We start from the raw sequence: 26,904 nt of genomic DNA on the forward strand, positions 1-26,904 counted from the left end.
TTTCTTCTCAGTAGTTAAAGAGCAATTGTAATTCCTTTTCAACATAGTGCTGCAGGCAGTGGATGAGAAGACATTTCTTGTGTTCCTCAATATTTTCTCTCCTCTAGTCCAGATATGCTTGACTCATTGAACTGTTCTCCACCCAAGATGGTTTCCAGACAGCTCCCTTTGTTGTAATTACAAAGTTTAGGCAAGAATGGAAACTTCATACTGTCTCCCTTAAAAATAACCTGATGCGTCTGCTGTCTGCAAAGCAGATGTGCCCCAACTGTTAGGCAGAGCATGAGTTTTGAACGTCTTCTTTTCTTGTTAGAAAACAAACACTACTTCAAAATGTCTGGACATTTAAATTTTCCATTATAGAATCTTTAGTGAGTATTCCTGGAGTGTCAGATTTTCCAAATTATTGAAGACTATTCATTTAAGTTCCAAATCCAAATTTTAACCTTTTTTTTTCTTACATAAGTACTTACAAAGCATTTTAGAATCCTGTCTTATGAAGTAGAGGTATATCAGGCATATGTTAACTTTCCTGAAAATCATGGGAGTCCTCCCTGTGAGCATTCGGTGATTGCAAGGTGCTGGTTTTAGAGTTGTAGATTTTGTGGGGATATAGCTAGTTGTGGGTAGTGTGGTGGGTCAAGTTGAAACTCAGTGGTTGTAAAATCATTATTTTCTCTGGATTTTGCTTTTGTTTTTTACTTTGTGTCACTTTATAAAATTTTGGTCGCTTGTAAAGGAACTAGAGCACATACATCAGTGAGAGAGAACAGAGAAACAAAGGTATCAACCCTACTTAACAAACCAAAGGTGTTGATAGTCTTTTCCCTAGTGGTTTTCTTGTTCTTTTAAAAGGCCATCTTTGTCACTCTCTCTTCCTCCTCCTTTTACTTCCCCTGTCCTTCTAAGTTAGCATTATGTAAAAATTATCAGCATTATATAAAACTGACACATAATTCACTAAGTTGCAAGCATCCCTTAATGTTTGATTTTGAACAGAAGCGCATATACAGAAAAAACAATCATATCAGTTAATATTACCATGTACCTACCTAGTTGACTTGGCTTGGATTGTGTCTAAATGACAACTGGCACACATATTAACACAGGCAAATAAATAATTTACTTGACTTTCGATATTGGGGTTCAGAGATGACAAAGAAAGGTAGCTACTGAGCTGGAGCTGCCTAAGAACTCATCATTATCCATGAAGTCAAATGAGATGATATGTCTGTAGAGGTGGAAAATCAGTAAAGTTAGAGAAAAAGTCAATTGTTCCGGAAGCTTGGTGCTACGTCTACATGTCTCCTTTTTTTGTAGTTTAATCCTATCATTTTCTTCCTCCTTATCCTTTTTTTTTTTTTTAATCCTATAGTTTTTCTAACTTACATGAAGTGTTGGCCCTTCATAATTATTACTCACTTACAAAACGTTCTTTCTCCACATGGCAAAGCGGTCACTGAGTGTTGATGTGTTCTCTGCTCTGCATTTGCAAATGCATTCACCAACAGAGCCCCAACCATCTCCCAGTGTGGTTGCAAGTCCTGTTCCAGAAACTGAAAGATGCTGGACAATTGGTCTCAGAATAGCTAAGAGGTGGGGCACCTGGCTGGCTTAGTCAGTTAGAGCATGTGACTTTTAATCTCAGGGTCGTGAGTTTGAGCCTCACATTGGGTGTGGAGCCTACTTTAAAAAATAAAAAGAGAGGTGCCTGCGTGGCTCTGTTGGTTAAGCGTCCAACTCTTGATTTTGGCTCCGGTCATGATCTCGTGGTGTGTGAGCTCAAGCCCTACATCAGGCTCAGTGCTGACAGCACAGATGTCTCTAGGAAAACAGAGATGGGCCAAAATATATATTCCAGAGGCTAAGTTTAGAGTATTTTCTTTTCTAACATTATCTTTCAGGTAATTTTAAAAACACAGTAGGCTTTGACATTTGCAGAATCAGCATACATAGTTTCAGATTTAAATTAGGAGAGTGTCAGGATGGTCGGCAGGAGCAAATCACTAAGCTGGTAAGTGGACCAAGCCAACCATTCAGCATCTATGGGTAAATTATATGCTTTTTTGATTCAATAGTTTGGGTACTTTCCACAGAGTTTTCAGAACCATCCCTTGCAAATGTTCTCCTTATACCCTAATGTCTGCCATCTTTTCATCGGTTAATCAATAAAGAAATATGTAGTGACTCATTGCTAACAGTACACAGAAAATTATCACATACACCTAGCTATCCATATCAGGGACAAAATTTACAGATTTTAAAGGAGGAAGTGCGACATTTTTAAAATGTATGATTAGCTAACCCACTTATCTAGATTGGAAAAATAGAGGCTAAAAAATTAACTCAGCAACTTGGACAAATGATTATTGGTCAATTGCTGGGAAAACTTTAAATGGTGGTTTAGGTTTTGTTTGCTTACCCTTGAGGTCAAAATAATGGATATGTTGGCAATTTTTAAAAGGGGGGAGGGAGTCTGCAGCACGAAAGCTAAATCTTGGCAGCAGAAAGGTGAACACGTAAGTGCAAATTATCCAGGGAAGCTGGTTACACAGCGCCATGCCACACCCTGTTTCCTTAAATCATACCACTCTTGCAAAGGCCAAAGGTTACAAGGTCATGTTTTCTTTGCTTGCTTTTTTGTTTAAAAGCTATTAAGACCAGAAATGCTTCTTTTACAGTACACGACAGGTGACCTGGGCTATATCCTGAGTTTTGTTAGGGCACACAAACCCATCAGTTAAACCCATCTGCCATAGAAACCTCCCGCCTTCTGGAAACTAATAAACATTGCCTTGTTGGGGCGCCTGGGTGGCTCAGTCTGTTGAGCATCTGACTTTGGCTCAGGCCATGATCTTGTTCGGGTTCATGAGTTTGAGCCCGCATCGCGCTCACTGCTGCCGACACAGAGCCCGCTTGGGGTCTCGTGTTCCCCTCTCTCTCTGGCCCCCACTTGCGCGCGCGCTCTCTCTCTCGAAAATAAATAAAACCTTAAAAGTACATAAGTAGATAGATACTCCCTTGTCTGAAAAATGGCAGAAATCATAGTCAAACGCTTTCATCGAAAAGGCTTAGGAAGGAGCTTTCTAGTCTGATTGTTTTGTGTTTATTTTCTCTTCCCACTAGGTGTCACTCTGCAAACCTGAATGGCTTATACCACAAGGGCCCCTATGCTGCTAAAACGGACAATGGGGTTGTGTGGCTCACCTGGCATGGATGGTGGTATTCTCTGAAGTCTGTGGTTATGAAAATTAGGCCAGATGATTTTATTCCAAATAGTGTTTGATTTTCCCTGTTGGGCTTTCTTTCTGCAATTCGTCTCGCTTTAAAGTGCTTTGAAAAATTGGACCTCTGAACATATACATACACACATAGATGGCAACTGTTACGTGTGCTACTTTTCATTCCTACTGACCTTTATTACTTATTGCACTTTCAGCACAGCAAATACGTGAGTCCTTCAAATAAATACAGATTATTGAATTCCTGCATGCAGAAGTTTACGATAAGCACTTACGCTAAACAAAAAAGACAACAGTGCAGAAAACGTACCATGTTTAGGCAATAACACAAATATAAGTACATAATAAATTAAGTATGAATGCCGTTGAAAAACACATGAAAAAACAATAAAAAAAAGATTGGTAAATCAACTATATAGACAATAAATATTATGAATTAGGACGTGAACTCAAGTCTCTGCTACCGAGCTGGAACTCGGAGACACAATTTAGGATCTCAATCGCTGTATGACAGTATCCTATATTTTTAAGCTGTTGGTATAGGTTAAACACTTCTTTCAGAAGCCACATTTTAATTCTTATACCAATCCTGTGAGGTATTATCATCCCCATGTAACACACCTGGAAGTTTGTGGCTCTGAGATTTTGTGACTGCTCAAAGTTACAAAGCTAATACGTACAAGGACTCAAATTCAAATTCAGATGCCAATTCTGATATGAAATCCAATGTTTTGCTACCATGCTAGGGCTTTTTTTCGTTTTTAATGTTTACTTATTTTTGAGAGAGAGTGTGAACGGGGGAAGGGCAGAGAGAGAGGGAGACACAGAATCGGAAGCAGGTTCCAGGCTCTGAGCTGTCAGCACAGAGCCCGCCACGGGGCTTGAACTCACAAACCGTGAGATCATGACCTGAGCTGAAGTTGGACGCTCAACCGACTGAGCCACCTGGGTGCCCCTACCATGCTACAGCTTCTTGTGGATAGAACTTGAATAGGTGAGGTGGAGGGAAAGAACCTTTCAAGTGAGAGTAAAAGTAAGAGTTAAGGCAAGATATTCTAAAAAATATTCGAGTACCAACTATCAGGCACAGAGGATATAGTTCAAGCCCAAATGAAGCTCTTTCTTTTTTTACAAAGACATGCACTAAACATATAATCAAAACAATATAATTTTAAAATCTGATAAGCATGAGGGAAAAATATGTTCCTGGGGAATGTATAGCAGGGACCTGACCTGGCTTGGGGGAAGAGGATCAAAAACCTTCCTGGAAGAACTTTTTGAGCTGAGATTTTTTAACTGGTATAGGCCGGAGATCTTTGTAAACCTTTGTGTAAAGAATGCAAAGTAGGAAAGTGCAAAGAAACAAAAAAAAGGTTAGAGGAGCAATATAGCATAGGGATCCTTAAGTCCTTAAACCAAGAATTCTGCCACTGGATAGCTGTGTGAACTTGGGTAGGCTACTTAATTTCTCCGAGCCTCAGCTGTCTTATCTGTAAAATGATTATGAGAGTACCTGCCTCACAGGGTTAAGCTGAGGATTACACAAGCATTTCAAATGATGCCTTGTGCAGAGTAAGCAATGAATAAGAACTGTGTGATTATTAGTGAAGTAGGCATTAAGGGATAATACTAACAGATGTCTTGAAATAATAGGTCATATAAAGATGTTAAAGTTAGTTGTGCTTTATCCTCTAAGCACTGCTTCCGAAGCAAGGCTTCTCAACCTTTAATGCCACACAAATTACCCGGGGTCTTGTTTAAATATAGATTTCAATTTGGGACTGGGCCCCAAGGTTTTTGTTTGTAAACAAGTTTCCAGATGATACAGATGTTGCTGGTCTAGGGATCACACTTCGAAAGCAACAATGTAGGAAACTGAGTTCTATGGGATGGTAATAATACAGGAAACAAAAGGGCTTCTTGCTCAAATGAGTTTGGGAGATGACCACAGATGATCTGTGCAAAATTAAACAGATTTCTTCTTTTTTAAAATGTTTACTTATTTTTGAGAGAGAGGGAGAGAGAGAGAATGGAGAATGAGTGAGGGAGGGGCAGGGAGAGAGAGGGAGACAGAATCCAAAGCAGGCCCATGCACTGGCAAGGTCAACACAAAGCCCAAAGTGGGGCTCGACCTTACGACCTGAGCTGAAGGTGGACACTCAACGATCTGAGCCACCTAAGCACCCCTATTTCTTCTTTTTAATATTCTTTTGTGCATTCTGAAGTTCTAAGAGGGACATATGGTATGTTGCACTTTTATATCTAGTTAGGAGGATGGTCAGCTGCAAGGTGTAAATCACCTGATTACTCCAGTCCAAACAAATAGAGATTTGTGCACCTTAAGAACTCAGAAGGCAGAACGTTGCCGGCCTACGTGCAGCGTGAGAGCTGCTACCTCTGCAATTCACTTTGCTTCTCGCTGCTTCAAGTCCATGCCAAAAACAGGAAGAAGGGTGAAGGGTCAACAGACTCCAATTTATACCGTATTGGTCAGAATTGTGTTACGTGGTCACTCCATCTGGAAGTAAGATCATGAAAGAGAATGTTGAAGTTTACAGTCTTTAGAACACGCAGGAAGAGAAGTATCTGCCAGGGCTCCTGGTTGCTCATTTTTTAATGCAGTCTCGTGGGAACAGTGTTCCATATGCCACACTTTGGGAAGGTATAAATATGGGGCACCAGAGACAATTTTAAATATGGGTATTATTTGCTCAAGCAGTAGCCCGAAGAATTCACACAATTAGGAGATCAAAAGAAGAAAAGCTTTTAAGGGGGGGGGGGGAACCCTAAACGATTCCACAGAGAAGTGGGAGAGGAGCAAAACACGTAAATGACATAAATCTCAGGATAATAGTTTTTCAATGCAGAAGGAATAAAAAAAATGTTAAGGCCGTAAAAAGATGAAAAAGAAAGCATTCTAATGAAAGACCACTGGATTTGGTGATAATGTTGTGTGTGTGTTTAATTTCAGTGGACTGCGGGGAGAACAGCCAGAGGCCCAAAATAAAAGCAGTTAGAGAAAATAGGTCATTTGAGGAGTTTCGATATAAATGAACTAGTTTGAATAGAAACTGGACTAGCTTCCCTGAAGCTAAGAGATGAGGAAGATCGCAGTCGCATTTCACCACTAAAGAGTTCTTTATTAGGCTCCATTACTTTTCAAAATGCAAATATGCTTTTAGAGGCCCCCCGGCTGGCTCAGTCCATAGAGCACGTGACTCTTGATCTTGGGGTTGTGAGTTCGAGCCCCATGTTGGGTACAGAGATTTTTTTAAGATAAAGTAAAATAATAAAATGCAAATATGCTTTTAATTTATATCAGCTGATTACATGTTAGGGCCAGTAAACTCAGGAGTGCTTTTCGTTTTTGTTTTTAAATAGAGCAAAGGATAGAGAAATGCATCAAGGCACCTGGCCAGAAGGGCTTTCTACCAAGAGACAAAAAGCATTTTTAAGGAAGGAGAGGGGCTATGTTCCTGAAACATCAAAGTACCAACTTCACAAGTCTGTCCAAGACCTACAGTTTCAGAAAGGCTATGAATCGTAAAATCAAGATCCATCCATATAGCCCACAAGCTATCCTTTGGCCATCACAAGATAAGCTGGGAAGAAAGACAAGTCAACAAATAGGAATTACACTGAGTGAGAAACAAGATGGCTTTGTGCTTAGCTATTGCCCAGACTGTTAGGAATTTAAATTTTATCTTTGCCATTTTTTTTTACAGCTCTGTGCTGAGTATTTTCATCTCTAAAATATGAATAATAGGGGTGCCTGGGTGGCTCAGTTGGCTGAGCATCCGACTTCAGCTCAGGTCATGATCTCATGGTCTGGGGTTCGAGCCCTTTAACTAGCTGGCTGCTGTCAGCACAGAGCCCACTTGGGATCTTCTGTCCCTCTATCTCTTTCCCTACCCCGCTCATTCTTGCTCTCTCTCAAAAATAAATAAACTTAAAAAAAAGTTTTAAATGCTATTAATAATGTAGCTATCCCACAGTAATGTTGGGAAGATTAAATGAGATAATACTGTGCGTGGCATTACAGTAGAGCCCCTTCTCCGCGGTCTCCGCAGCTTCAGTCACCTGTGGTCAACCGTGTTCTGGAAGCAACGATCCTCCTCCTGAAGTATCTTCAGATCACTAGCAGCCTAATAGCCCACAACACCTGTGTCAGTCACCTCCCTTCGTCTCCTCATGTAGACATTTTATAATCTCATGGCATCTCAGGAAGAAGTCAGAGTACAGTGCAGTAAGGTATTTTGAGAGAGCGAGAGAGACCACATTCGCGTAACTTTTATTAAAGTATATTGTTGTAATGGTTCTGTGTTGCTAATAATTGTTCTTAGGCTCCTACCGTGCCTAATTTACAAATTAAACTTTATCGTAGGTATGTACGTACAGGAAAAAACAGGACACATAGGGCTGGGAACTATCCAGTTTCAGGCATCCAATAAGGGTCTTGGAACATACACGTAGCCTGGAGATAAGGGGGAGAAAAAAGTACGAAGTGCTCTGTTAACATTGACTATGATGATGATGATGGTGGTGGTGGTGGTAATGCTCATGAAAAAGAGGAAGGTAAAAAAGGAATATTGTAGTGGTGAATCGGAGTGCTGTGTGACCTTCCCCAAGGGCTGGAGGTGTGAGGAGAGGAGATGGTCAGAGGTTCTCCAGAGAAGATAACATAGAAAATGAATTACAGCTCTGGATAAACTATATCTTCTTACGAGCCCAGTAGTCCAGGTTCTTAATATTACTAAGATTTAAAATCCTCCAAAATCAAATAAGTCAGAGAAAGACAGATATCACATGTTTTTACTTTTATGTGGAACTTGAGAAACTTAACCGAAGACCATGGGGGAAGGGAAGGGGGGAAAATAGTTTCACACAGAGAGGGGGGCCAACTTACAAGAGACTCTTAAATACAGAGAACAAATTGAGGGTTGATGGGGGGGGGGCGGTGGGAGGGCAAGGAAAACAGGTGATGGGCATTGAGGAGGGCACTTGTTGGGATGAGCACTGGGTGTTGTATGTAAGCAATGAATCATGGGAGTTTACCCCTGAAACCAAGAGCACACTATATACACTGAATGTTAGCTAACTTGACAATAAAGTATATTGAAAAATAAATAGAATCAAATCAAATCAAATCCTGAAAAATTAGAGGTTGAAACCTGTTGTAGACATTGTCTGCTTTCATGGTCTCTAGAATGGACCCAGGGGAGACTTACGTTTTGACAATGTGACTCAGGCTCCTTGCAGGGAACTCAGAGGTTTTTCCCTTTCTTCTTTCATTCAACACAGCTCAGGGTTTTTTGTTTTTTGTTTTGTTTTGTTTTTTTCTATTTTATATATTTAGGTTCCATATAATACTTCGTGATTTTTTTGTTTGGTTGAAAAAACAAGAAAGCTATTCATCTCTAAAAGGAGGTTTGGACTTCTCCCTTCATTTTATAGATGAAGAAATTTTCTGCATTTTTCTGATGACAGGTATTTCTGGAAAGGACTTTGTTACTCCCCTGACTCAGAAGAATTCACAAGCACTGTAAAGCCACGGCTGTACTCTGTGTTCTCACGGACGCTGGCCCTTCACTTAGAATACTGCCTTAAAAAGCATCTACACCCAGTACAGACTATCCTCTGGGGTGGGCAAGTCTAAGACAAGCTGCAACCTTTCAAAGAGGATAAAAGAAGGAATTAGGCCTTCAGTCATAACAAGCCAACCCCGTCTCAGGGAGAAAATGACATAGGGTATTGTCTCCCTAACTTAACTCCTGGGGTGTTGGCATTTTTTGCAGTTTCTAGGCCTTTCTAATTATAGATGTGCTATGTAATATTGCCTCCACCTGCACCTATAACACTAACAATGTTCAGCACTTAACAGTATCAAAGACTTTCCCAGCTTGAACTAATTAATTCACACAATACCAACCATCTGGGACAGATAGTATTATTACCCAGGTTTTACAGACACAGAAAACTTCAAAAGAGGTTTCTCCAAGGTCACATAAGCAATTGGAATGGGCCAGGAGCATATTTTAGAGGTACTAGGTTTTTACATTCATTTGAAGGCGACAACATTGCACAGTTCGGATTTAGGGGTAATTTGATTTTTTTTTTTCCTTCAGTGTGCTAAACAGATACTGCTTTGTTGGATACTAGCTCTCTCTGTGGTTCCTTTTGTAGCTTGTATCCCGAAAGGAATGATTATGCCCTTAGGAATTATCATACACGTCAAAATTCTTGGGAGTAGCAGGTAGTTTGGAGCTCTTAAAGGTAGCTAACATAAGCCAGCTGCTTTAACTCTCTTACTTTCTTCCTCTATTACACCTGCAGTATCTCTTTTCAGGTAAGTGATATTAGAACACAGAGCTCTTGAAATGTAAAATGAAACCCCAGAAAAAGTCAGTTATAAAGGCTTCTCTGTCCTCTCCTGGTAGCCAGCCAACTAATTCAGATTCTTAGGAACTCACATATTCCTCAAAGAAGGTCCTTCAGAGAGAATACCAGCTAAAAAGCTAAAAACTAAAATCACTAGTTTTTAAAAAGATTAAAATAGCCCAGGTTTCCCTAGTTCTGAGAAAGTTAAATTTGAAACAACACGGGGAAACTCATCGGTGGAAAATCACCATGATGCCCTTGCAGTTTTGGGGCTGGTCTAATAGTTGTGGTTTGAAAGAGTATCATATCCTCCTGTATTTACTCATGGTGAAGTGGCAGGAAATCATATACTTGAAAATATAAATAAATAGTCAAAAGCTGAGAGACTTTTATAGAGGCAATGATTATGCAAGGTAAGCAATGTCAAATTAAAATGATATGTTCATAAGAGTTCCATGTTGTCTCGGACCAGTAGGACCAGAAAAGAAATTGTTCTGGAAGCTTTCAGGGTATGTAAGGAATTTGGTGAATATGGTTAAGAACTTTTTCTAAGTAGGGATCTTTTGAAACCCAGGGTTAAAGAACATCTGCATATGGTTTGTATATGATGAGTCAGCATGTAGTAGGATGTTCACAAAGGAACTTGGAATTTGGAAGGGCAGTGTGTTTTACGCTCAAGGCTGTTTTCAATATCAAGTTGTAGGTCTGGGCCACTTAATTTTTTTTTTAAGTTTATTTATTTATTTTGAAGGGGGGGCAGAGAGAGAGAGAGGGAGAGAGAGAGAGAATCCCAGGCAAGCTCTGAGCTGTCAGCAAGGAGCCCGACGCAGGGCTCAGCTCACGAACTGCGAGATCATGACCTGGGCCGAAATCAAGAGTGGGTTGCTTAACCGACGGAGCCACCCAGGCGCCCCAGGGCCACTTAATTTTTTAAAAGCTCCATAAATAGATCTGACTCACTCCAAACTTTCAAGATCCTTGGTGTCATTCCTCAATACTCTTCTCGTTCAGAGAAGTAGAGCAGTTTGATGTACTGGTTTCAGTTCAAGGATGATTTTCCAGGATGAACGTAACTGTGAGAAAAGCGCATGTGAGAAGTTCAGGTTCACGTTGTCCACAGTTGTCTGAAACAGAGTAAGAACACAGTATGCGGTGGTGATTACACTATGCACCTGGCTCTCAGGTGTGTTTCCCAAAGTCTTGACCAACTCCGGGGGGTCAGGTGCCCGAGGCAGGATGCTAAGACAGCTGCTAAACCCCCCATGCTCATTCCTCCACCTCGCAAGCCTGGATCGGACTTGCCAAGGAGCCACGGAGGCCAGCTGCCCCTCTCGTGGTTTTATAATTTAACAAAATACGAATCCCTGGAGCTCACTGATCACTTTAGTTTTTCGTAGGAAAACATTCACACCACGTTTCTTTATACCATCTTTGCCATCATCCAAAGCTTCCTGAAAGAGCCTATTTAGAGACTCGAACTTTTCCATGCTGGAGGCTGGCCCAGAGGGAATTTTTTTTTTTTTTTTTTTTTTTTTTTTTTTTTTTTTTTTTGTAAAGTGTGGAGCAGTCTGTTTGGCCATTTTCAGTTACTCTTTTTTTCCTATATCCATAAATAAAACCTGCCAAAACACAGTCTTCCATGCCAAGACGTGAAGAATACTTTCCGGGCTAGACAGTGCTTTAAAAGACAGCAATTTAAATATTTTAAAATAAATATTTATTCATTTTACCTAAAAAACATTTTGTTAAAATTTCCTGAAGTACCGGAAAGAAAACAGAAGGAGCCTTCTTCGGCATTAGGAGGGGATTGTGCACACTGGGTGATGGAGAAAGTTTCCAGCAGTGACAGGATCTGAGGGCACTCTTGTTAGCTTGTTTTTAGTGCTGGTGTTTGCTGGCAGGAAAGGGGGTGCCAGACCTGAGACTCTTCACAGAACTCAGGTTCTGTCATCTTGGTAAGACACTGTGACCACTGTCTCCAGAGCTGAGCACAGTGGAGGCCTCTTCTCGCTGCCTGCACAAAGTGGGCTCGAGCAGACACTGCCTCTAATGGCCCACAGACAGCTTTGTGGGTCTGTGCCTACTGCCTCCTGGGTGGGATCGCACCGGCTTTGTTTACCCTGCAAAGTCACAGTGGCAAATCTGCCACCCAGAGTCGATGTTCTTCACGGATCAAATTCTAGGAGAATCCAAGCTTTTTCCTCTCCTGCCTCTGGCCCTTCCTCTGTAAGGGGACAGCCTGGTGAATTCCCTAGACGTTGGCCCAGGCCTTCACATTCCACATTTTCTGCCACAGCTGCTCAGAGTCTTTGGGAAGGCTCCATGCCTGGGCGTGGGGACAAGTTCACTCACTAGGAGCTGGTGTCAGGGACTTAGTCCCTCCAGTGTTTCTCTCTTGTACCTTCTCAGGTGCTGATTCACCGGTTCCTCCTTAGGTAATAATAAGGAAGGGCAGGAATGTCTTCCCTTCCTTCTCAGGTAATGGAAATGCCCTCCAAGCAACAGCTTTATTTATTTTGGTTCTAACTTTTTTGTCAGTAATTTCTGGACAGAAAGGAAGGAAGGGAGCTGTGTCTGGATTCACCCCGCAAATCACATCACAGACACGGACACCTCCTTTTTCAGTGTTCCATATCACCTCTGTGCACACCAGAGCTCAATGTCAGAAGACCTTGTTTCAATATTTTCTATCCATTATCCTTTTGAAGTTTTGCTATCAAAGCTAAGCTGGAAATTGAATATCAAGTTTATTAAATCGAGTAGAATTTAAAGTCTTGTGATAGCTGTTCCTCTGTGTTCAGTTACAGCAGTTGTTACCAAAGGTTATGTATGAACAAGATAAGATAAGAAAAGAAAAAGTAGGAAGTACCTATAAAAGCACAAACAACGTAAATACAACATAAATAGAAATAATCTTCTAGGCATTTAGTTTAAGGTCAGATTCATTGCAGTCTCCTGAAAGGCATGCTTGTTTTCTAAATAAGTTTTCTTGGTCCAGGCTGTTGGATGCCCTATAACTGCCAAGGCAGCAAAATTCCCTGAAGGTTTCCAGCATCAGGTTTCCCTGGCACGGGTCCATTCAGTCTTCCAAAGCTGATTACTTTGCCATGGTGGATACTGACTGTCCGCTGTAAGCCATCCACACTCTTTACATAATGTTTCCAATGGTTGTACAGTTGGATGTATACATACACAGGGCATACACTTGAGTAAACATTTGGGTTTAATAATTCCTTATCCTGATGCTGATTAGATCCATGTTATACAACCCTTCAGCTGGATGGTTTGGTATAAGCAGGCCACTAGGAAGAAGATGGGCGTATTCATCTCTGTGGGCCTCTTCTATCAAAATTTTCATATGACATTATAGTACAGTAATGATTGTTAACGATAGTTACCTTTAAAGAGAAGTATAAAGGGGGCGCCTGGGTGGCTCAGTCGGTTGAGCGGCCGACTTCGGCTCAGGTCATGATCTCACAGTCCATGAGTTCAAGCCCCACGTCGGGCTCTGTGCTGACAGCTCAGAGCCTGGAGCCTGGATCCTGGAGCCTGCCTCTGCTTCTGTGTCTCTCTCTCTCTCTGCCCCTCCCCCATTCGCGCGCGCTCTCTCTCTCTGCCTTTCAAAAATGAATAAATGTTAAAAAAAATTAGAAAAAAAAATTTTTTTTAAAGAGCAGTATAAAGGATTAATTAAAAATATATTTGATAAACATGTTTTGAGTAACAGATATATTATTAGTTACCACAACAAAATAATGAAAAATTAACCTATGCAGAGTTCATAGTTGAGTGCAATAACACAATAAAATAATTAGAATAAATTAGAATCAAAACACAATAAAATAATTAGACTGCCTTTGCACTTTGTCTTACAACAACAGTCTGTACAACATGCTATGGAACTTGCAAAGAATGAGCTACAAATCAGATCTGTATTGGGACCGTGAGTTGGATGGAATTAATACACTGTTATTCACAAAGATTATGTAGCTACCAAAAATAAGCTAATATGATTGTGGGGTCCATTAATAGGAGTATAAGTATAATATTTAGAATCAGAATAGTAGATATAGGTAGGGGCACCTTTGGACTCAGCCAACTACATATGGAATATTGAGTTTAATTTGCTGCCAAAATTAAAAGGATAAATTAAAATAAGATTAAAATAAAATAAACCGTAAGCTGATTCAGAAGAAACTATCCACAGTGGACAAGATGAGTAATATATAGCTCAACTTGTATATCCAGAGAACTGTAGGAGAAGCATGTCAGTAGTCAGCAAATATCTGAAGAAGTTTTATGAAAAGATGTGTTCTATTGTATATTTTATACAAGACCTCAAGAGTAAATTAAATAACTTCATTAAAATACATGAGGGATGGAAACTGAAAATATGCTAATTTTGGCTAAACTTAGAAAGAGTACCCCAGAATCAGAGCTATATAAAAGATAAAATAATCTGCCTCTTGACTTCATAAGATTATCATCATGGGGTTGACTTAATTGAGGCTAGACCTTTTGCAGAGAATATTGCAAATGCAGCGAAACATTAGTTGGGAAGTTAAACCAAGTGACCTTTTTGGTCTCTCCCAAATCTTAGATTTTGTGATTTGGAGTTGTGCTTTTAATAATACACATTATTTCCAAGACATAACAAAGTAGAGGAGTGTTCTTTTAATCTGTGCCTTTTGATTGTCTTATGACCAATGCATGACAGAAGTGGGTGATAAATGAATCACTTAGCAAGCGACAGTCTTAACGTACTGTATATACCAAGGTTTTGGTGGTTAATAAGGTCATTCTCTAGCACCCAGAGAATCTTATGATTCAAAACTGTGGGGGGGGGGGAATGTACACCAAGATACAAACAAATGAAGTCAGCATGTTGATGTAGAGCAAAGGCTAAGTCAAGGCTGAGAGAGAAACAGCACCAAGAGGGGAAAATCAGGGCAAAAGGCATAAGAGAATCCTTCAGCAAGAACAGGAATACAGCTGACACTTGACATGGTATTTACCAAGTGCCAGATGCCGTTCTTGGTGTTTCATTTCTGCTTACACATCGATCCTCCAAAAAACCTATGAATGGAGATTTATAATAATCATCCCCTTTTGATGAATGAAGAAACATACGCATAGAGAGGTTAAGTAATAATGCCTCAGACCACACAGCTGGTAGGCAATCTATTGGGATTTGAACCCAAGCATCCCTGCTCTGGAATTCACGCACATAACACCTATATAAAGAGTCTCCAAGCTGAGGAGAAAGAAATAGATCATAGAGGAAGAAAGAAGCAAGGGCAAACATAAAAAAACAAAAACAAAAACAAAATCCCACAAAGCTAAGGAAAAATGAACTAGAAATTCCAATTCTTTAGATTCTACCTAAAAAAGAAAGGTAAATAACCATTAATACAGGAATGTTTTATTTAAAACTGGAAAAAAAAAAAAGAGGGAAGATTTTCTGGGGCGCCTGTGTGGCTCAGTCTGTTGAGCGTCCGACTTCAGCTCAGATCATGATATCACAGTTTGTGAATTCGAGCCCTGCATCGGACTCTGGGCTGACAGCTTGGAGCCTGCAGCCTGCTTTGGATTCTGTGTCTTCCTCTCTCTCTGCCCCTCCCCTGTTCATACTCTGCCTCTCTGTGTCTCTCAAAAATAAATAAATGTTAAAAAAAATTTTTTTTTCAAAAAGGGAAGATTTTTATAATAAAATTCTAATTCTTCTATGTTAGAATTATTTTAACAAATTCATTTTTAAATGTTTAGCCCCTTGTCAACTGTGACTCATGCATCTGACCGAACGCCCCAATGATTTAAGCCTGAAAGGATTCCCTTTGCAATTATCTACGGGAACAAAGGGAAGGAAGCACCTCTTTGAATCATCGTCTCTGTACCAAAGCCCAAACTCAGTCAGAATGAATGAAACTTCAGGCACCCTCAGATGCAGAGCAATTAGAAAAGATTATGTCTTTCATATAGCTGGTGGTGGGGAGCAGTAGAAGAAATGTAAAATATCAAAATTATATGCCACCCTGTAAGCCTTGATCGGCACCTGCCTGCCATGGGACAAAAGAACATAATGTTCAGTCCTTTCTCTGGATCCTGGATATTTCCCTCCCACAAATTTGATATAGTCAGTGTTGAGTGGGAAAAGAGCTTACAAAAATTCTTCACCATTTCTAATGTGCTGGCCTTGCAAAACTTTTTTATTAATTTATTTTTTAAAACGTTTATTCATTTTTTTGAGAGCCAGAGAGTGAGCGAGCAGAGGAGGGGCATAGAGAGACACACACACACAGAATCCGAAGCAGACTCCAAGCTCTGAGCTGTCAGCATAGAGCCTGATGTGGGGCTTGAACCCACGAACTGTGAGATCATGAACTGAGGCCAAGTCAGCTGCTTAACTGACTGAGTCACCCAGGCATCCTGGCCTTGCAAACACTTTAAGCCATGCTGCTATGCAGATATTTTAGCTTCTCCCTTCTACCTACCTGGCAGGATATATCCTTGAACCTGAGGGTCAGATCTGACTGAATTCCATCTTTACTAGTTAGATTTGATGTGCTCCAAGTTAGTTTTACAGAATGCAGCATGGTATACCAACATGGTAACATTCATAGAGACATCACACAAGTTTTACTTTGGTAGATGTAAACTTTCAAGCAATTTCTAAAAGCTTGTTAGTTGAAATCTTATGGGACCATAATAAAACCCCACCTAGAGCCACTGCAACAATAAACAAATGAAGTCCAAAGTAGAAATTCAATTGTCACCTGCTAATTCAAGTCCAAATGTCCAGTCTGTGTTACATTATGAGTGAAGAGGGCAGAGGGATGGGAAGGGAGAGAGGTGGCCCACAGGGAAGTCTATGAAATATCTAAAGGCATCTGGGGGCCTTAAGCATGTGTCATTTATTTATACAACTTGTATTTTAGAATGGGAAAACCATAAAATCTGCCTGAAAACTCTGAATAAGAGTCAAAGCTAAGAATTTGTGGTCAGTGGGGGCGCCATGTGGGAGAAGAGGGTGGGAAAGATTCCATTCCCTCCTCCTCCAGATTCTGAGTCACCAATTTAAAGCAATTAGAAGCAAGCATTACTCAACAGAAAGCATTGTGCATTAGTTATTCAATATTCTCCCCAAACACTCCCCTGACACATGCTCACAATACTAAGGCTAAAGTGTACCATTACCATGTCACTTCCATAGTTTGCAAAGTCAGTTGTGGATCCTTCTGACTGGATTCATATTCAATACTTTTTCATTCTTTTCATCTTTCCAGAGCTAGAAATTATTTAGCATGGAAATATATATTTCATAACATTAACCAGAGAGATTGGTTTTGTTTTCCTTTTTTTGAGGTGGAACATATATACAGTTAAATGTATACACTTTCACTGTGCAGCTTGGTGAATTTTCATTTGTATTCACGTGTGTAACAACCACCCAAATCAAGATACAATGTATTCCAGCACCCAAAAGCTCTGTTACGCCCCTTCCAATTACCACTCCCCAACCTCCAACATTCAACACAGTCCCTATTCTAACCTCTATCACCATAGTTTTGCTTATTCGTAACATATAAAGTTGTGTGTATATATATATATATATATATATATATATATATATATGTGTATATGTATAAATATATAAACATGTATGTATGTGTATGAATACAAATACATAGACATATATACATCTATAGAGAGAAAGAATAGAGTAGGTACTTTTATGTCTGGCTATTTACAGTCAACATTTTGTCAGTGAGATTTACCCAATTTGTTCCATGCAAAGGTAGTCCTTTCCTTTTTATTGCTTGTAGTATATTCCATTATATGAAGATACCACAACTTACATATCTATTCTGTCGGTGAGCATTTGGTTTGTTTTCAGGTTTGGGTTTATTATGAATATATCTGCTATGAATATTCTTGAGACATTGCTGGGTATGCCTTTTAGGGAGCAAAAACATGAATTTCTCTTCTGTGTGTACCTGGTGGATAAGGTGGTCATATGTTTTGCTGTAGTAAATCCCGACAATTTTTCAAAGTTGCATTTCTATTGAAATCTCCATCAGCCGTGTATGAGCTTTCTACTTGCTCCATATTGTCACCAGGAGTTGGTATCATCAGATATTTTGTTTTGTTTTTGTTTCTTTTAAACATTGGCCATTCTGTTGGGTATGTAGTGGTGTCTCAATCCAGTCTTAATAGGGAATATTCTGGTGACTAAGAGGTTGATTTGCCTATTCAAGTGTTTTTCTCATCTTAAGGTTCAGATGTTTATCTTTCTCCTAAGGACTTTCTATATATACTCTAGCTATAAGATCTTTGTTGTATGTAAGGTCAGCAAATATTTCCTCCCAATTTATAACTTGCCTTCTCACTCTCTCAGTGGTATTTTTTGATGAATAGTTCTTGAAGCAAACAAGTGAAAATCTTACCAATCTTGTTTTTGTGGTTAGTGTTTCTTATGACTAATTTAAGAAATTTTTGCCTATAGCGAGAGGATGATGAATTTCTGATTAAGAGATATAAAGGAGTATCCTATCATTCTGAAGTTATAGTTCTTCATTGTTTAGTGGTTATATTCTAAATTATAATAATTTATATGGAAAAATAAATGAGCTAATCAGTATTTCCTTTGATTTTAGTTAGCTAAATGTTTAGAAATTATCTGACATTAAGGCCCCAGTGGCTCAGTTGGTTGAGTGTCCAACTTCAGCTCAGGTTGTGATCTCAAGGTTCTTGAGTTCCAATCCCACATTGGGCTTGGTTGCTGTCAGCATGTCAGCATAGAGCCTGCTTCAGATACTCTGTCACCGTCTCTCTCTGCCCCTCACTCACTCATGCTCTCTCTCTCTCAAAAAAAAAAAATAAATAAAACATTAAAAAAAAGAAAGAAATTATCTGACATTATTGAAAATCACTTCCATGTCTATGCCAAAAAGATAAGAGATAACAAGTGTAGGTGAGGATTTGGAGAAGAGGGGGTCTTCGTGCACTGTTGATGGGAATATAAACTGTCACACCGTCTGTAGAAAACAGTTGGGACAGTCCTCAAAAATAAAATAAAAAAAAAAATAGAACTACCATATGATCACACATTTCCACTTCTGGGTGTTTATCTAAAGAAAATGAAAACACTAACTCGAAAAGATATATGCACACCAATGTCAATTGCAGCATTATTTATAATAGTCAAGATATAGAAGCAACCTAAGTGTCCAATGATGAATGAATGGATAAAGAAAATGTGGCATGTATATACCATGGAATATTATTCAGCCATAAAAAGCGAAGGAAATTTTGCCATTTGCAGCAGCACGGATGGAACTTGAGGGCATCATCCGAGATGAAATAAGTCAGATGGAGAAAGACAAATACTATATGATTTCACTTATATGTAGAATCTATAAAACCAAACAAAAACCTGAGCACATAGCACAGAGAACAGATTGGCAGTTTTCAGAGGCAGAGTGTGGTGGGTAGCGGATGGGAGGAGAAAATGGGTTAAGGAGATCAAAGGACACAGATTTTAGTTATAAAATAGATAAGGCATGAGGATATAATGTACAACATGGTCACTGTAGTTATAATACTGTGTTGCATGTTTCAAAGTTGCTGAGAGTAAATCTTAAAAGCTGTCATCACAAGAAAAAAATGTGTAACTGTGTCTGGTGATAGATGTTAACTAATTGATGGCAATCATCTTACAACACATACAAGTATTAAACCATTAATGTTGCTTCACACCTGAATCTAATATAATGTTTTATGTCAATTATGCCTCAATTGAGAAATGTTCAGAAAAAAAACGTTTACCAGAAGCTAGAAAAGAGTGTGATACCCAACATACAGAAATTGCCTGGATTCAACAGCCTTCTATACCATGGTCTTAACGATACAGTATTATGTCGTGTGCGCACACACAAAATAATATATTACAAATCAACTATGCACATGTGTTTTCCTTACCTTTATAATAAATTATATCAGGGGAATTTATTAAAAAATTAAAAGAACAGAAGGCCGTTTATATATCAGGCTTGGAGAAGTTTCTAAACCTCTCTGGGCTTCAGTTCCCTCTCTGGAAAAGGGGATGATAATAGTACATATCTCATAAAGTAGTTATGAAGAGTGAATGAATGAATGCACGTAAAGCACTTAGTATGTGTCCAGTATATAGTAGACATAATTATGACCATCATGGAACACCAAACTTGGGGTAGTTATCACTTTACCCAGTTTTAGATGAGGAAATGCCATGAGAGATGTTAAGCTTACATGACCTTAGCAGTAAAACTGGTCTGTAAGCCCACCTTTGTATTTCATGGGCTTTTGATTCACCATGTGAAAATTGTAAATTGTTTATCGTACACTGAGCATTGACAGATCTGAATTTGGGTAAAAATTAATGAGAAGGAAATACAAGGGATACCAAAACTTGTCAGGAAATAATTTGAGTTATACGTTCGATGCAATTCAGTGTTAGGAGAAACATTTAAATGAATCATCATACAGGGGCTGTCCTTTGCTTAACCAGATGAAGCATCTTCCATGTCATTGCGTGAGTCGTAACGAGTAGCCAAGTGCTGGGCATGGTGTTGATTTATGGCTCACTGAGAAGATCTCAGAGGAGCTATTTGCCTAGACACGCTATTTAGATCCTGCTACATTTTAGACTTATAACATTTTGCTAATGTTTTCCATGGTCTGATTTCCAACTCATTGCACACTTTTACTTCTCCTTTGGAGTGTGAAGAGGTGTTCTCCAGCACAGCAATGAAGTGACTCATTGCTGGTGGAACTGCTGGGACAGTGATTCTCAAAGTGTGGTCCCCAGACCCAGCAGCAGTGTCCCCTAGGAACTCGTGTGAAATGCAGATTCTTAGCTAGCTTACCATCTAACTATGCGAGGTAAGTTGGCTTATTTATTCATACACTGAACATCGAATCTCCAGAAACCACATCAAAAATAACCGTTTTATTTGCAGCCACTTCATTTCATTTGTTAATCTGCTTTTTGGGCGACATAACTGGTACACACCAATTTTTTTTTAAAAATGCAAAAGAGCGCACAAAGAAATCTCTCCCCTTTACTCTTGTGTCCTAGAGATGAATCATGATGAAGTTTATTTTGTATCTTTCCAGGGTTATTTAAACATACACTGGCAAATACACTACTATGTATTTAAACATACACTTGCTTTCTTTTCTACACAAAGTGTAGCATGTTCTATACTATGTGTCCAAATGTGGCCATCGTTAATAGCGCTCAATGCACACAGTTTCAACATTAAGTTTTGTGCTCTTTTTCCTGTGTTGTACAAGAAGGTATGCTTTGTAGAAACTTCTTAAAATAGGGATTGATTTTGCACTTAGATGCTTCCATTAAACAAATTCTGATGCTGTACACTAACAGTATCTTTTCTTTTTACTTGATTTTCAGATATCCCATTTAAATGATCAACTGTATAGAATTATCACCATTACCAGGTATGATTTCCTGTACATCGTGCCCAGAAAGCTCAGCCTTCTACAAATGTCAAGGTTTCATCATACAGAACTGATTTGATTTGACCAGGTTAAGATTTGAACCATGTGTTATTCATTCCATGATGCTGGGTTTATTCCAAATTATGCTGGAGACCACTTGCTTTTAACTTCCTATTAAGAAGTATATTGGAACTCCATTTTGAATGTATTTTTATCCTGCTCTCCCATACCTGGCATAATGCCAATTCATTTTTTACTAAAAAATGCAACCATACTCTCCTTTATTCTTTTAGCAATATTGCAATCATGACATTTGATCTCTGCAAGCGATTATCTGGTTTCTTCATTTCTCCTTTTAATGTTCTTAAAGGAGTTGAAACATTTAAAATAGCCCTCTGGTCTGCACCAAAACGTTCCCAGCTGTCTCAAAATATGAACCAAATTATTCCAAGGGACTTATCTCTTTAAAATAAAGCCCACAGGAATGGTTCTAAATTCCCGAACTTTGAATTCAAGGTCTGCAATAGTCTGCCTTTCCAGAGATATCTCCCCTGACTGAGCTCTCAGCTCAATAAAGATTATGTTCTTTTTAGATTCCTGAGGTTTTTTTTTTTTTAAGTTTATTTATTTATTTTGAGAGAAGAGAGGGCTCGTCAGCAGTGGAAGGGGAGAGGGGGAGAATCCTATGTGGGCTCAGGATAGTATGAAGCCCAACCGGGGTTCAGTCTCGAACCGGGATCATGACCTGCACTGAAATCAAGAGTCAGATACTTAACTGACTGAGCCACCCAGGTGCCCCTAGTTTCCTGAGTTTTGGTGGTGTATTTCTCTTTCCCTGGCTTCATGAAGGCCATTCCCCATGCCTGTCTGTCGACCCATATTTCAAGGCTCCACCATGTGACTGAAATGCCCCTGGATTCCTAACAATACTACTGTTTATTTGTAAGTGGGTATATTTTATCTTATTGAACTTTTTTTAATGTTTATTTATTTATTTATTTTGAGAGAGAGAGAGAGAGAGAGAGAGAGAGAGTGCAAACAGGAGAGGGGCAGAGAGAGAGGGAGAGAGAGAATCCCAAGCAGGCTCCTCACAGCACAGAGCTCAGCATGGGGGCTCAATCCCCTGAATCGCGGGATCATGATCTGAGCTGAAATCAAGAGCTGACCAACTGACCAACTGACCAACTGACCCACTGAGCCACCCAGGGACCCCTCTTATTGAGCTTTATAACCACCTTCTGAGATAAAAGTTGTGAGCATCCTTACCCCTGTTACCAAAGAGGAAATAGAGGCCTAAAGGGCCTAATCCTTCTTCTGGACTCTTCTGTGTTGACAAGCTGCCCCACACACTTGGCATTCACTCTACACTACCTCATAATATTATCTTTGTACATGCATATGACTTGTCATCACAGCTCAGTTCCCTTAAAAGCACATACTTTATCTGACTGTCCTTGGGTTCTCCTCCTGTGACTTGAACACAGTAAATATGAGTTGTTCAACTTGTTAGAATCAAAGAGTCATAACGCTTTGAGCAAAAAGGGAGCTTTCCAGATCGTTTAATGAATACTTGTGTTTCTCAACAGATGTGAGGTTTGCACAGCCCTGAAGGTGAAAGGTACAATGCCACTCATTTTTGCTAAACAATTTGATATTAAAATTACATTAGATTTTAAATAAATGCTGACATACGATGGCATGGAATGTAACATTTAAATAAATTTGAAGATGAAACATGAAACTTCAAAGAAACTCCAGAGAAATATCAGAACTGTAACTGGCTGCTCCAGGCTACCCAGACTTCCAGAAGGTAAATATTTTTTTCTCCTCTGCAGCTGGTGCTATTTCTATTGAAAAAGTTGAGAGGGGTGCCTGGGTGGCTCAGTGGGTTAAGCGTCTGACTTCCGCCCAGGTCATGATCTCACGGTTCGTGAGTTCGAGTCCCGCAAGGGGCCCTGTGCTGACAGCTCAGAGCCTGGAGCCTGCTTCAGATTCTGTGTCTCCCTCTCTCTCTGCCCCTCCTCTGCTCATGCTCATGCTCTGTCTCTTAAAAAGTGAATAAACATTAATAAAAATAAATACATAAAAAATTTAAAAATAAGAAGAATAAAAGAAAAGAAAAGTTGAGAAACAAAATGCAATGCTAATTGAAGCCCAGACAGGATAAGCAAATTGCCCCAAATCACACGTTAACTCAACCAATATGGATTCAGCATCTGCAGCTCACTGTGCAAACATGGGGGCTAAAATAATGAGCAAAACAGATGCAGACATCAACCTTATAAAGTTTGTATGCAAGCGGGGGTGAAGGGAAGAGAGAGTCATTAAATTAATATTCAACGTGTAACCGTTTTAACCAGCTGCTCTCTTGGTTAGTGCAGCAGAACATATTAAGTAAAAACAACTCAAATCTTTATTGCAGTCTTTCCAGGAAATACACAAGGGAGAATCCATTATTATTGCACAAGAAAATCTCTTTAGCATCTTTTCCTGTACCTTGCATTTTCAATATGGCCTTCAGCAGCAAGTCACTGGCAAAAAAATGAACTTTCCCAGTTTTTGTCCTGGCCTTCAGCCTGAAGAGCCCCTAGCACTCGGGCCTCCCACCCCCTCTCTTTTCCCATCTAGTCTACCCTCAAAAATGAAGCTAGCTTCTTATAAGAGATTTCGGTGTTTGGGGTGGTGGAAAGAAAATGTGAACGCTCATGAATTGATTTTTGTACCTGTCACGTTTTTAATCCACACAGCATGGTAGATGTAAAAGTGCAAAGTACTGGACCTCTGGGGAATTAGGGTCGACTTCTCTGGGAAAGGGACCTATTAAACTGAGCTCAGACTGTTCAATAAGTAGTAATCAAGAAAAGGAGGTAAGGGGCGCCTGGGTGGCTCAGTTGGTTGAGAGACCGACTTCGGCTCAGGTCGTGATCTCGTGGTTTGTGAGCTCGAGCCCCGCGTCGGGCACTGTGCTGACAGCTCAGAGCCTGGAGCCTGCTTCTGATTCTGTGTCTCCCTCTCTCTCTGCCCCTCCCTCACTCATGCTCTGTCTCTCTCTGTCTCAGAAATAAATAAACATTAAAAAAAATTAAAAAAAAAAAGAAAAGGAGGTAAGAACATTGCAGACTGAGGGATCACAGTCAACGAGATTTCATGGTGGGAGAAGCATGGAGACAATAAAAGGTCATCACGACTAGAATGCAAGGTAAGAGGATGAGGGGAAGAATCTAGAGATGGGGAAAAAGTCCAGTTATCCAGGGCCTTGTGGACCATGTTTAGGATTTGGTCCCTTTCTCTGAGAGCAGTGAGAAGTTCTCAAAAGGAAGCAGGACAGTAATGGGATCAGATTTGCATTCTTTTTAAAAACATTTTTTAAGTTTATTTATTTATTTTGAGAGAGAGAGAAAGAGAGAGAGTGCTTGCACGCATGAGCAAGAGAGGGGTAGAGAGAGAGAGGCCGAGAATCCCAGGCAGGCTCTGAGCCATCAGTGCAGCGCCCGACATGGGGCTCAATCTCACAAACTGGGATTCATGACTTGAGCTGAAATCAAGGGTCAGATGCTTAACCAGCTGAGCCACCCAGGAGCCCCTGGGATCAGATTTGCATTCTGATGCAAAAAATTGAGGCAGACTAAAGATTTGGGAGATTTTCAGGAACTTCTAAGTAGACTTATGTTGAGATGATGCCAGAGGAGATGAAAAGAATAGTAGAAATTCAGAAACTATGTGGGAAGAAATGGTAAGGACTTTGTGTTGACTGGAAATGGGTGCTGAAGGAGAGAGACATCAAGGATCACTTCGAAGCTTCTGGCTCAAGCAACTGGATGGATGATAATAATAGATGTTGACATGGGAAATGCTTGAAGAAGAACAGATTTTGTGGAGAAATTTTGAAGGTCAAAATGGCTTGATGAGACAGAAAAAAAAGTAGTGATTTTGCTCCAGCAGGTCATGAAGCTTCAGAATTTCTCACTTATTCTTGCTTGGCTCGCTCTGATCCTTTTATCTCATCAGTCACCACTTAAGAAACACATACAAAGCACTTTGAGTTTACTCGGCTATTTTATTCTTTGCTCTGGAAGAACGATATACACATAGTATCACTTAGTTTAGTAAAATTGATAAGAAGCAGGTTTCGTTCTAAAGTTTGTATGTTGTGCTGTGAAATGTAAGCATAAATATGATCTATATTCACAAAAGGAGTAGACAATAAGAGATGTTGGGTCATCTATCACTGTATAACAAATAACTCCAAAACTTAGTAGCTTAAAACAGCTGTATTATTTTGTTACTATTTTTCATGATCCTGGGGGCTGACTGGATGAATGTACTTACTCTTTAAAGCTTCCTTAGTCATATGTCTGGCTGGTGATACTGAGCTTTTGATTGGAATGCTCATGTAAGACAACATGTTAGCCTCTCCATGTGGCTAAGCTTCCTCACGGGGTGGGAGTTGGGTTCTAAGAGTGATCGTCCCAAGAGAACTATGCAGAAGCTGTATTGATCTTTATGACCCAACCTCAGAAGTCACGTAGCAAAACTGCTGTATTCACAGGCCTGCCTGTACTCAAGGTAAGGGAATATAGTTCCCACCTCTCACTAGGAAGAGTGAAAACTTCACACTGTCAGATGAGCGAGTAGAGTGGGAGATGATTTCATAGCCATCATGAGATATACAGTCTGCCATGAGAGAAAAATGCAGATGGAAACAGCCTCTTCTCTACTGGCCAATATCTACCACAGAGCTTGGCACTGAGTAAGTATTTGTTCAATGAATGAACAGGTAATTAGAGTAAGCTTTACCATGTTCCACAGCTGATTCATGTTTATTATTTTTCACAATAAGCTACTTTTTATTGAGAATCTTTCTTCGGTATAGAGAGAACTGAATTAAAGAAAAAAAACTTAAAACTGAATAACATTATACAATTATAAGTTTAGCTTTGACATTTTTTTCTCAAAGATTCTAATTTATATGATGTAATTCCTAAATTATTATAATTCTAAATATTTCATTTAGTTTTCTGGTGGACAGAGACTGAGTAGGTAAAACAGTCCGTGTTTTAAGGCTTAATAATGGCCCTCCATATCTTAGTGTTCAGAACCTGTGAATTTACCTTACAGGGCACAAGGGACTTTGCAGGTGCGATCAAGGTAAGGATTTGGGGAAAAGGAGATTATCTTGAACTATCCAAGTAGGCCCTAATGCAATCTCAAGTGTCCTACAAGAGGGAAGCAGAGGGATATTGGGCAACAATATAGGAAAAGCCAAGGCCATTGAGGTCAGAGTGATGGAGATAAGGAGAGCCTGTGGCCCCCCAAAGTAGAAGAGGCCTGAAAGACAATCTCCCCACAGGCTCCAGCCGCACTACACCTTGACACCAGCCCCTTAAGACTTCTTTTGCACTTTCGACCTCCAGACTGTTAGAGAATAAATTTGTGTCGTTGTAAGGCATGAAGTTTGTGGGAATTCATCATAGCAAAAGCAGAAAATGAATACAGTCGATAAAACTAATGAGATGGAAGAAAAACAGTTTGCATTTCAAATAATTCAAATCTATATGTTCTTCTACTGACATAAATAGGAGATTCATACGGTAGATTAAAATGCTAAATTAAGATTATACATATTAAAATGAGCATGTGTGGCTGTAAAACCCTAAGCAATCTCTGTTAAAGATTTCTCTTTTGAGGCAGGCAGGATAGTAATTAACCTTCACCTTTTCAAGTTATACATACCTGCCTTTAAAATCTTAGTTGAAGTTTTAGTAAAATCTTGTCTATGTTCCAG

The 26,904-nt window shown here is 39.6% G+C and overlaps 1 protein-coding gene and 2 long non-coding RNA genes across 5 annotated transcripts in view; 2 read left to right on the forward strand and 1 right to left on the reverse strand.

Moving 5' to 3' along the window:
• Positions 1-3,491, forward strand: part of FGL1 (fibrinogen like 1) — a 52,401-nt gene extending 48,910 nt beyond the window's left edge. For all 3 annotated transcript variants that reach the window (XM_027077229.2, XM_053216345.1, XM_015086779.3), the window contains exon 8: positions 3,127-3,491. In XM_027077229.2, the coding sequence (XP_026933030.1) occupies positions 3,127-3,286 (160 nt within the window). In that variant the 3' untranslated portion in view covers positions 3,287-3,491. The remainder of the gene's footprint in view (positions 1-3,126) is intronic.
• Positions 3,492-5,253: 1,762 nt separating this feature from the next.
• Positions 5,254-11,154, reverse strand: LOC128314341 (uncharacterized). Its single transcript, XR_008295870.1, has 2 exons — positions 10,581-11,154; positions 5,254-7,716 (listed from the first exon to the last, which is right to left on the reverse strand). It is a non-coding gene; the product is annotated as an uncharacterized LOC128314341 (long non-coding RNA).
• Positions 11,155-20,549: 9,395 nt separating this feature from the next.
• Positions 20,550-24,600, forward strand: LOC128314340 (uncharacterized). Its single transcript, XR_008295869.1, has 3 exons — positions 20,550-21,119; positions 22,706-23,986; positions 24,224-24,600. It is a non-coding gene; the product is annotated as an uncharacterized LOC128314340 (long non-coding RNA).
• Positions 24,601-26,904: the final 2,304 nt, after the last annotated feature.

Source organism: Acinonyx jubatus, chromosome B1 (genome assembly GCF_027475565.1).
Source record: "Acinonyx jubatus isolate Ajub_Pintada_27869175 chromosome B1, VMU_Ajub_asm_v1.0, whole genome shotgun sequence".
In the NCBI taxonomy this organism is placed as follows: domain Eukaryota; kingdom Metazoa; phylum Chordata; class Mammalia; order Carnivora; family Felidae; genus Acinonyx; species Acinonyx jubatus.